We start from the raw sequence: 12365 nt of genomic DNA on the forward strand, positions 1-12365 counted from the left end.
GTGGAGAATTTTTAGTGGGCTGAACCATAGCTAAAATTCACTAATATTAATTAGTGAAATTTTGGCTCCAAAATTTGGCTCCACAAATTCAATTTCAAATTCAAGTGAAATTTGAATAGAAATTCAAATTTCTCTCCAATTTTGTGTGACACTTAGGCTATAAATAGAGGCCTTGTGTGTGCATTTTTTTGGAACTTTGATCATTTGAAAATTAAACTTCAGATTTCAGAGCTCTTTTAGAGCACAAAATTTCATGCTCTTCTATTCCTCTCCCTTCATTCATCTCCTTCTTCCTCCAAGCTCTTATCCATGGCCTTCTATGGTGGTGAGCTTCTTCTAGACTCATCTTCTCCTTGAAGTGGCGTCTCCTCTCTCTCTTCCTTCTCCATTCCGCTACCATCCATCTTCCATTAAGCAAAGGAATCCATTAATGAAGAAGATCCTAGGCCTACAAGCTCTAATGGAGCTTATATCAGATGCCCAATGCATTGTGGGTAAAAAGAGATGGTCTTTCGGGCTTCTGTGTCTGTAAATAAATTTCATTTTTTGTCATGCATAGCATAAACATTCCCTCATGCATTCATCATATTTCCTCCATGATAGGGTGTCGAAGTATTGCTCAACGAAGTTTTTTTTTTTTCATTCTAGCAAACATGGGATTGAACCAAGCACTCTCTTTTAAGAAAAGGTTCTATCATGTCATAATCAAGAGCCTAGAAGTAGCTAGTTTGCAAGAGCTAGGGCAGCGAATGAATCTACTTCAACGTCAAACCTTTCGCAAGACATATGAAAAGATCTGGGATTTTGCTATGATAGAAGTGTTTGTTAAAGCCATTGCATCCCTCGCTCAATATTATGACCGGTCGCTAAGGTGCTTCACGTTTGGGGACTTTCAGTTAGTACCAATCTTAGAAGAGTTTGAAGGGATCTTGGGATGCCCACTAGGAGGAAAGAAGCCGTATTTGTTTTCTGGGTTATACCCCTCCATGAAAAGAGTAGCAAAGGTGGTCAAAATCTCGGCGCAAGAATTGGACCGAGTGAAACAAAATAGAAATGGGGTGGTTGGGATACCAAAGAAGCACTTAGAAGAGAAAGCGAAAGCTTTGGTGGATCAAGGATAGTGGACTTCATTCATTGACGTTTTGGCACTTTTGGTGTTTGGGATCGTCCTCTTTCCAAATGCAGATGGGCTAGTGGACCTAGCAGCAATCGATGCTTTTCTTGCTTAACACCATAGCAAGGAAAGTTCGGTCGTCACTGTTTTGGCCGATGCTTATGATAGGTTTGACTAGAGATGCAAGAAGAGTAGCGCGAGAATTGTTTGTTGCACGCTCTCACTTTATGTATGGCTGGTCTCCCACTCTTTCCGTCATGAAAGTAGTCTCGTTTGTCACCTACAAGGTCACCACATGTGTGCCGAGAAAGGGAAAGCAAATTGGGAGAAGCTCTTGGCTGGCATGGTAGGGGCATCCGTTAATTGGTTCCCCCGATGGAAGGAAGGAAGGGCTAGAGTTTTGTCTTCATGTGAAGGGTTCCCAAACATTCCCTTGATGGGAATGAGGGATTGTATTAGTTATAATCATGTACTTGCCACAAGACAACTAGGCTATCCTATGAGAGGGGCACCATTGAAAGAGAGTATCGCGCCTTTCAATGCATGAGGCTTTAGTGACCCCAATGAAAAAATGCTTGAAAATATTTGAAAAGCATGGAATGCGGTGCAAAGAAAGGATAAAGAGCTTAGAGGAAGCGGCAATAGTGTTATTGGTGGATATCATCAATGGTTGAAGGCTCAGACGCAAAGGCTAACTTTGCTCCCGAAGCTAAAGATTTCAAGTGGTAAAGAAGCCGAAGTCCTAGAGGAGAGCAAAGAAGTGCAAGCCTTGAAAGTGGAACATGAAAGAACATGAATGGTCAAGGAAAAGTTCAAGACGACAGCCATCAGGGCCAGGAAAGAGTATGACAAGCTGAGGGACGTCAACGTGGCCATAGCCGAAGCATTAAAATGAGAAATAAAGAGGGCTTGAAAAGGAGAATAGGGCCGAAACAAGTTATGAGGGGCTTTATGAGGCAGCAACAGCAAACTCAAGCTTCGGAGGGCCGAAAGGGACGAGTCGAGGGTGAAAAGTATGATATTAGATGACAAGTTGAAGGCTTGTCAAAGGTTGAAGAGGAGCTTGACCGAACAAATGAGTAGGACGGAAGAAAACATGTGGACAATCATCGATTAGTATAAAGAGAAGCTAAATCTAACTGCTAGCGACGAGCAAAGACTAGAGGATGAGCATGCAAAAGTATCGCCTCTGCAAGCAAAAAAGGAAGTAAGTGAGAGAGTGATAGATTCATTACATATAGAAGCTTTGATGTGGATGGATAGGTTCACTTTCACTTTGAATGGAAGTCAAGAGCTTCCAAGACTGTTAGCCAAAGCAAAGGCAATGGCGGACGTGTACTCAGCTCCTGAGGAAGTTCATGGGCTTTTCGATTATTGTCAGCATATGATCGAGTTGATGTCCCATATAATTAGGAACTGCTGATGCATTTGTATTTAGGCTTTGACTTTGACAAGATAAACAATATTGTCTCTTAAGGAAAATGAGATTTGATTCAAACCTATGTCTTTGCTAAAATTTTTGTATGGGTCCAATACTTTGACAACTTGTCATTGTCATGCATTCATGTTTATTTCATTGTCGCATTACTCATTGCATTTTGTTCTTTTAGCAGTTATAGTCGAGTAAACACCATAACCAAAAAAGACAAACACACTTTACGACACCCCTATCGAACCCGTTCCAAAACTAAAATCATGGATGAGATAGAAGAAGTGCAAGAGAAAATAAAGGCCGATATGAAGGCCATGAAGGATCAAATGACCTCCATGATTAAGTATGAAACAAATGATGGAGAACAATGTGGCCACAGTTGCCACCACCAGCGTCGCTGTTGAGGCGGATCTGACCCACCCATCCGCCATAAACCAAGCGAAACAACTAATCTCGGACATGGTAGGTAAGGGAGGAAAGGTGTTAGGCAGCACGGGCGGTCCTCACATAGGGCAAAATAGGAAGGATTTCCCATATGGCTTACCCCTCAACTATACACCACCCAACGTAGTGTACATGCCCAACAAGAATGCTAACCACTTCGTTCCCATTGAAGGCTAGCAACCCCAGTTGGGGCGTACACCCTTTGCTCAGCCTTTGGAGGAAGCCCGTGAGGAGCCTCGGGATAGTGCTCTGGGTGACTTCGAACCATACTGTATGTTCGCTATTGAGGGACCGACATGTAGTGGTATACTTGAGCCCAATGCCATAGGGACTCCTCAACACCACCTCTGCAACCTCTACACTTCTCAATGGGGAGACTGCCTCCGGCTATGGAAGGAAAGGAGAAATTGGATCTCATTGAGGAGAGGCTAAGGGTCATCGAAGGGATTGGTGATTACACATTTTCCGACATGATGTAGTTATGTTTAGTGCCTGACATTGTCGTCCCCCCGAAGTTTAAAGTGCCAGATTTTGATAAGTACAAGGGGACTACTTGTCCTAAGAACCACCTAAAATTGTACTTTTGGAAGATGGGGGCATACTCCAGGGATGAGAATCTCTTAATGCATTTTTTTCCAAGAGAGCTTGGTCGGAGTGGCGATCACTTGGTACACCAACTTGGAAGCTTCTCGGATCCGTTCTTGGAAGGATTTGATGGTTGTCTTCATTAGGCAGTATCAATATAACATTGACATGGCTCTTGACATAACCCAATTGCAAAATATGAGCAAGAGGGAGCAAGAGTTCTTTAAAGAGTATGCCTAGAGGTGGAGGGACCTGGCAGCACAAGTGGCGCCCTATGATGGAAAGAGAAATGATAACCATGATAGTGGACACACTGCTAGTTTTCTATTATGAAAAAATGGTTGGTTACATGCCCTCTGGCTTTGCAGATTTGGTATTTGCGGGTGAGAGGATTGAGGTAGGCTTGAGAAGGGGAAAGTTTGATTATGCTGCTCCCGCCAGCACAAGCAATAAAGATTTGGAGCAAGCGAGGCCAAGAAGAAGGAAGGAGACACCTATGTTGTAACTTCAACTCCTAGATGGCCTAAACCCAAGCAAACCCCTCACAACCCCACTTACCAATATTCCCCACACCCACCAAGCTTCTCGGCTAATGTTGGAAACACTCCCAATCAAACAAAGGTTGCCTGCTCAACCATAAAGGTCTCCCACACAAAACTCATTTCCCGTACAATCTTGTCCTGCCGCCAACTCCAATCCCAGCACAAGCGCCAATCCGGGAAGGAATTTTCCAGTGAAGAAGCTTGTGGAATTCACCTCGATCCCGATGCCATATGCTGACCTGCTACCATCCTTGATCACCAACCAGATGGCAGTGGTGAATCCTTTAGAAGTTCTACCAGTCTCCCTTCCCTCGATGGTACAACCCCAATGCAACTTGTACCTATCATGAGGGTGTCCCGGGGCATTTAATAGAGCAATGTGTGGCTATCAAACACAAGGTTTAGAGTTTGATTGATGTGAGGCAGTTGACTTTTCAAGAGGACAACCTAAATGTAAGGATGAATCCTCTTGTCAGTCATAGGGGATCGACGGTTAATGCAATGGAGGAATATGAACCTCGGGGGTCGAAGCGGATGGAAGATGTGTTAACCTCTAGGAGTTTCATATTGGAAGCGCTGTGAGAAGCAGACATGATTTGCCTTGACGGGGACAAGGGAGACTCTTGTTTGATACATCCGAGGGCATTGCAGGATGTAGAGGCATGCTCGGTGGCAGAAGAGCTGCTATATGGAATTATGGACAAAGGCCTAATTGAGGTTTGTGGTGCAAGAAATTGGGTAAGAGATGTGTGCATGCATTTGGTTGAGAAAAGCCTGAGCAAACCCAAGACATTAGTGATCCACTTCACCATGGATGTTGCCACACAAAAGCCCTGAGGTTTCCAACCTATCCCAATTGAGAAACCTGTGTCATTCCCCTACAAGAGCGACAAGGCAGTGCAATGGAGATACGCCACACAGGGACCTGACGAAAGGAAAGATGCATTTGTCGTGCATGTTAAAGATAACCTATCCTCCGCTAAGGTCACAAACATCTTTGGCACGAGCAGCATGACTCATCGCAGGTGGATCTTTGCAGCACCTGAGCCACCAGTGTGATCCAAGGACCCAAAGGAGAAGGCAAAGGCAAGGAAAAAGACGACTTCAACAAAAAGGGAATATGCACTAGAAAAGTAACCAAGTTCTTGCGTATCATCCAGCATAGCGAGTTCAAGGTAATTGAACACCTAAATAAGACCCCGGCTAGGATCTCCCTATTAGGACTACTTATGAACTCTGAGCTTCATCGGGCGTTATTGGTCAAGATTTTGAACGAAGCCCACGTAGCCCAAGACATATTTATGGAGGTTTTTAGGGGCATAATCAACAATATCAAAACCAACAATTACCTCACATTCACCGATGAAGAAATACCCGTTGAGGGCCAGGGGCACAACAGAGTCTTGCACATATCCGTCAAATGTTTGGACCATATAATGGCCAAAGTACTTATTGACAACGACTCTTCTCTCAATGTCATGACCAAGGCTACTTTGGACAAGTTTCCTCTTAATGCCTCACACCTAAGGCCAAGCTCCATGGTGGTGCGGGCCGGGCTTTTCACGGCAATCGCCGAGACGTAAGGGGGGAAATTGATCTCCCAATTCAAATCGGACCCCACCTATGCCAAATTACCTTCCTAGTGATGGACATAAATCTTGCCTACAACTGCTTACTAGGTCGGCCTTGGATTCATTCGGTTGGGGTGGTCCCTTCATCATTACACCAAAATTTGAAATTTATGGTGGAAGGGCAATTAATTATAGTCTCAGGAGAAGAAGACATTCTTGTGAGTTGTCCTTCTTCTACGCCTTATGTGGAGGCCACGAAGGAGTCCTTGGAAATGTCCTTTCAAGCATTGGAAGTGGTGAGCAATGCTTACATGAAATCTCCCCCGGTATAACCACGCCCATCTGAGGCTGCATTGGTGGTAGCTTGGGTGATGTTGGGACATAGATAGGAGCCTAGAATGGGTTTGGGCCAGAGCAGCAATGGCGTGGCGATTTTGGTAGAGTTCATAGGGAACCACGAAAGGTTTGGATTGGGATATGAGCCTACGCACGCCAACGTGAGGAGGATTTCCTTATAAAGGAGGGGAAGAAGTATGGGACAACTGCAAGGACTGCAAATGAAAGGGGTTCCCTTGTGCCACATCAATGAAAGCTTTGTCAGCATGGGTTGGATGTGTGAGGGATGGGTCTCCATTATACACAAGGAAACCCCTCAAGAGCAACCAAATTGGGTACGGTCGTGTCCTCCAGAGTTCTAATTGGGGAACTGGCAAATCATCAAACAACCCAAAATTTTTGTGGCAAACTCCATGTAATTCGTTAGTTCTAACCCTACTGTTGGGCCTAGGCTTAAAGGTTTCCTCCCTGTTTGGGCATGTCTTTTGTTACCCCGAAATTATAAATATACAATCCTTCTTCATTTGTTCTTGCACTTTCATCTATTTTCATTCTTCTGCATATTTATGTTTGTTGCGATTAAATGGTATAGACCTAACAATGAGTCCTATGAAGGTAGTGATAACAAGGACCCAGACGTTGATTTTGAACAACTGGTAAATCAAGTTGAGGAAGGGGAAGACGATGATTGGGGGCTTCCTCCACAACTAAAAGATTGGTTGAACAAGAAGGCAAGGAAGTAAAGCCACACTAAGAAGAGATGGAGATCATAAACTTAGGTGTTGTCAAAGAAAGAAAAGAGGTCAAGGTTGGCACAAGCATGTCCGCACATATCTGGGATGAATTGGTGGCTCTGCTACAAGACTACCAAGACATTTTTGCTTGGTCATACCAAGATATGCCCTACTTGAGTCCCAATATTGTTCAACATAGATTACCTTTGAATCCTGGGTGTTCCTCGGTAAAGCAGAGGTTGAGGAGGATGAAGCCCGAGATGTCCTTAAAGATAAAAAAAGAGGTGAAAAAGGAATTTGACGCTGGCTTCTTGGCTATGGCTCGATACCCGGAATGGGTCGCCAACATCGTGCTAGTCCCTAAGAAGGATAGGAAGGTGCAAATATGCGTGAACTACCGAGATCTAAATCGAGCCAGTCCAAAGGATAACTTTCCTTTACCGCACATCGATATCCTCGTAGATAACACGACTAATTTTGCCCTATTTTCTTTCATGGACGGGTTCTCGGGCTATAACCAAATAAAGATGGCACCGGAGGACATGAAAAAAGATTATCTTTGTCACCTTATGGGGAACATTCTGCTACAAAGTGATGTCCTTTGGGCTTAAGAATGCTGGGGCAACTTACCAATGGGCTATGGTAGTAGCATTATTCCATGACATGATGCGCAAATAAATTGAGGTCTACGTGGATGATATGATGGCCAAGTCAAAGACCGAGGAGGAACACCTTGTTAACTTATGGAAGTTGTTCAAGATGTTGTGTAAGTACCGATTAAGGTTGAATCCAGCAAAGTGCACTTTTAGGGTCAAGTCGGGAAACTTGCTCGGTTTAATCATAAGCCATAAATGGATAGAGGTGGACCCAAACAAGGTGAAAGCCATCCTCGAAATGCCCAAGCCACGTACCGAGAAGCAGGTCTGAGGCTTCCTAGGACGTCTGAACTACATAGCGAGGTTCATATCACAACTAATTGCTACTTGTGAGCCTCTCTTCAAGCTATTGCATAAGAACCAGTCAGTCCAATAGGACGATGACTGCCAGGTGGCATTCGGAAGGATTAAGCAATGCCTCATGAGTCGATGGGGTGTATGTTGGGGCAGCATGACGAGTCCGGAAAGAGGGAACAGGCCATCTATTATTTAAGCAAGAAGTTCACGGCATGTGAAATGAACTTCTCTTTGCTCGAAAGGACATGTTGTGCCCTGATGTGGGCAGCCCACCGTCTAAGGCAGTACATGCTGAACTACACCACTTGGTTGGTGTCCAAGATGGACCCAGTTAAGTACATATTTGGAAAACCCACTCTCATTAGATGCATCGCTCAGTGCCAGGTTTTGCTGTCAGAATTTGACATTGTTTATGTCACTCAAAAGGCAATAAAGGGGAGTGTCTTGGCAGATTACCTGGCTCAACAGGCTATCAACGACTACCAACCTATGCATCCAGAATTTCCGTATGAAGACATCATGACCTTGTTTGAGGAGGAGGTAGAGAACAAAGATAGGGACAAATGGATTGTGCGGTTTGACGGCGCGTCTAACACACTAGGCCATGGAGTTGGGGCAGTTTTGGTTACCCCCGACGATCAATGTATACCCTTCATGGCTAGATTAAGTTTTGACTGCACGAACAAGATGATTGAGTACGAGGCGTGCACCCTTGGGATCCAAGCGACAATTGACTTCAAGGTCAAGTCGCTCAAGGTATATGTGGACTCATCCTCGGTAATCCACCAGTTGAGGGGAGAATGGGAGACCAGGGATCATAAGTTGATACCTTACCGGCCTTACATCAGAAAACTAATAGAGTACTTCAAGGATGTATACTTTCACCATATTCCTAGAGAGGAGAACCAGATGGCCGATGCCCTTGCCACTCTGGCGTCCATGTTCCAATTGACCCTGCCTGGGGATTTTTTGTACATCGAGTTTAGATGTCGCGGCAAGCTTGCACATTGCTGTTTGGTAGAAGTGCAGCAAGATGGTAAGTCTTGGTACTTCGATATCAAGCGATATATTGAAGACAAGGAATACCCACAGGAGGTCTCCGAAAACGACAAGAGAATGTTGCAGAGGTTGGTAGTCGGCTTTTTCCTAAGTGGAAATATCCTATACAAGAGGAACCATGATACGGTTTTGCTCCGGTGTGTGGATGCCAGGGAGGCTGAGCAGATGCTAGTGGAAGTGCATGAGGGATCCTTTGGAACACCTGCCAACGGACATGCCATGGAACGAAAGATGTTGAGAGATGGGTATTACTGGCTCATTATGGAAAACAATTGTTGCATCCATGTGAGAAAGTGCCACAAGTGTCAGGTCTTGGCCGATAATGTCAATGCTCCACCTGAACCTTTGAATGTCTTAGCAGCGCCTTGGCCGTTCCCTGTGTGGGGCATAGACGTGATTGGAGCTATTGACCCCAAAGCTTCGAATGGACATCGCTTCATTTTGGTCGCCATTCACTACTTCACCAAATGCATTGAAATGGCTTCGTACACCAGTGTGACTAGGAGTATGGTGGTTAGCTTTATCAAAAAAGAGATAATTTTCCGGTATGGATTGCCCAGGAAGATTATCATTGATAACGCCACCAATTTGAACAATAAAATGATGAACGAAATGTGTGAGGATTTCAAAATCCAACACCATAATTCTATGCCTTACAAGCCCAAGATGAATGGGGCAGTTGAGGCTGCTAATAAGAACATCAAGAAAATAGTTCAGAAGATGAACATGTCATACAAGGATTGGCACGAGATGCTCCCTTTTGCACTGCATGGTTATCGAACCTCGATGCACACATCAACTGGGGCAACCCCTTTCTATTTGGTATATGGGATGAAGGTTGTGCTTCCGTTTGAAGTGGAGGTTCCCTCTTTGAGGATTCTAGCCGAATTAGGGTTGGAGGAGTCGGAATGGGCCCAAACTCGCTTTGATCAATTGAATCTTATAGAAGGTAAGAGGTTGGCTGCCATGAGCCATGGACTACTGTATCAACACCGAGTAAAGAGTGCTTTTGACAAGAAGATGCACCCATGCAAGTTCAGCGAGGGGGATCTCGTCTAGAAGAAAGTGTCCCAAGCTCAAAAGAACCACAGGGGGAAGTGGGTTCCAAATTATAAGGGACCTTTTGTTATGAAGAAGGCACTTTCGGGAGGAGCTTTGTTGCTTGCCAACATGGAAGATGAAGAATTGCCTTCACCCATGAATTCTGACATTGCTAGAGGATATTATGCATAGTACCTAGGGCAACTAAAAGGTTCAGTACATGATTGCTCTCGAAGGACCCATTGGGATCTCCAAAGTCTTAAAATCCTTTGTAAACCATGATCGCAACATTAATAAATATTGGATTAATGATTTGCATCTTAACTTCCTGTGTTGTGTCTTTTACTTCTTAAGAACATACATTGTCGATGTTGCCCACTGAATCTGGAGCCATTTGGCTCAATCAACAAGGTGCCATAAGCATTTAAGTAAAATTGAACACGATAACACCTGTTTAATTGTTGCACTTAAACATCCAAATCATAAGCATGCATGCATTCGCATCTTGTCATCCTGTGGATCGGAGGATGAATAAAGGGTCATTTTGAGTGAAGGTCAATACCACACCAAAATTGAGACAAGGGTAAGTGAAAGGTAATGAAGGCATTTTGCGGTGTTGTTTCACATTTGTTGCATGATACCATTTCCTTTGTTCAAATCTTAGGGGAAGGTACGAGTAGGTGCCAGGCCCATGATCAATTAATCATCATCCCGCGTCCGTCTCAAAATGTTAAAGAAGCGCACCTAGGAGGACGCCTAGTACCTCTAATTTTTGCTCTCTAAAATTCCTGCTTTTATTTATTTGTTTGTTTTCTTGAATTATATCTGGATTCACCTAAGTTTATTTACAATTGTAGGAGTTTAAAAATATAAACATAACAAGGAATAGTCCAAAAATTTGCAAAGGGTTTTTGCAAAAAGAGAAAAAAATAATTAAATTAGTTGGCCTAAGTGAGCTGAGCTGGCCTGGACGAGCATGTCTGACGCTAGAAGTTAAAAAAAGGCGGGTGAAGCCAGTTTTCACCCCATTTCTCCTTCAAAGCTCAAAAACACCAAGTGTTCATGGGATTTTTGAATTCAGCAGCCCCAAGCCACCATTTTTGCGTTTTTGCTTTCATTTTTGCATTTTTGTTCATCCCCTTAGTTGTCTATTTTTTGCAAATTTCGTGAGACAAGTTATGTGTGAATCCCTACTTTGTTTGCTTGATTTGGGGGCTGTATGCGATGTCTATAGTCTTGGATTCTGGTATGAATTGCCATGTCACATTGTCCCCATTCCTCATTTTTTTCATGCTTGTACATGCGCCCACCAACAGTTTGGTGAAATGCCTCAATGACCTTTTCATGTCATATTGTGAAATTTGAGTTGCAGAATGAATTGGTGCATGTATGGTTGTCATTTGGAAGGTGTGGGCAGTTTTAGTTGTTAGAATAAAATGCCACAAGCATGACGTAGGCATAGGAATCTAAGTTTTGTCTTGGATGCTAAAAAAGCATGAATTACATGAATATAAGACCATGTTTGTTTGGATTTTAGACTAATATTCGGACTGGCTACACTAGGATAGACACCTTGCATCTAGGTAGTTAAAATGCTTTTTAAAAAAATGTAGGTCCTAAAATAGTGCATGCACCAACGTATGATTGTTTTCTAATTACACATTGACACTTGCATTGGGTGGAAAGAAATATACGCCATTCAAGTTTGTTTGGATTTTTGTGGTGTTTGAGATAAATGAAATGATGATTGGTATTTCATGAAAACTAACTTTTTGAATGTGTCCTCGCAGGGAATGGCCCCAAAGAAGCTTTTGTCTAAGAAGGCAAGGAAAGATGTCGTTGGAGAAGGTTCCAGTGCAGCCCCACAAGTGGACGTGGAGTTCGGCGGACATAGATTCGAAGTGAGGAACACCAGTGCCGTTTTGAGGCAATTAAGGGTTGGTCATTCCTCAAGGAAAAACGGGTCTAGTTAAGGGAAGGAGAGTATGCCGAATTCCAAGAGGCAATGGACTCAACTTACGACACCCATGGCTAAGTATGATCTAGAACTAGTCATGGAGTTCTATGCCAATGTGTGGCCCACGAAGGAGGGAGTTAGAGACAAGCGCTCCTGGGTGAGGGGCCAATGGATCCCCTTTGATGAGGATGCCATTAATCAATTCTTCGAGCATCCATTGGTCTTGGAGGATGACCAACATTGTGAATTCAGTTAGAGAAAGAGCCAGGCCTTGGGATTTGACAAGGAGGCCATCAGCCAACAATTGTGTGTCATAGGGCAGGACTTTGCCCAGAGCGTAGTAGGGAGACGGGTGTGGATCATGCCTACTAGCATGACCACCTTGTCGCAGATTTGGATGACATTGTTGCTCAGCAACATTCTCCCCAGCAACCATAATTCCGACCTCCCCCTGCCGATGTGCCGGCTAGTCCATGCCATCCTGACCTAGGGGAGTGTCCATGTGGCCCAGTTGATCTCAGACGCTATATATCAATTTTCAAGGATCACACCTCCTAGATACCCAGTGGACTTAGAGAAGTCCAATAGGGCACTTGG

General features: G+C 44.0%; 2 protein-coding genes across 2 annotated transcripts; both read left to right on the forward strand.

The window, feature by feature from the left end:
* Nucleotides 1-6784: 6784 nt before the first annotated feature.
* Nucleotides 6785-7685, forward strand: LOC112998559 (uncharacterized). The gene is made up of 2 exons (XM_026124674.2): nt 6785-7135; nt 7443-7685. Exons 1-2 carry the CDS (start codon nt 6785-6787, stop codon nt 7683-7685), a joined length of 594 nt encoding a protein of 197 aa, XP_025980459.2.
* A 347-nt stretch (nt 7686-8032) lies between these two features.
* Nucleotides 8033-11784, forward strand: LOC102668603 (uncharacterized). The gene is made up of 3 exons (XM_006593107.2): nt 8033-9283; nt 9608-9823; nt 11602-11784. Exons 1-3 carry the CDS (start codon nt 8033-8035, stop codon nt 11782-11784), a joined length of 1650 nt encoding a protein of 549 aa, XP_006593170.2.
* Nucleotides 11785-12365: the final 581 nt, after the last annotated feature.

Source organism: Glycine max, chromosome 12 (genome assembly GCF_000004515.6).
Source record: "Glycine max cultivar Williams 82 chromosome 12, Glycine_max_v4.0, whole genome shotgun sequence".
Classification (NCBI taxonomy): Eukaryota; Viridiplantae; Streptophyta; class Magnoliopsida; order Fabales; family Fabaceae; genus Glycine; species Glycine max.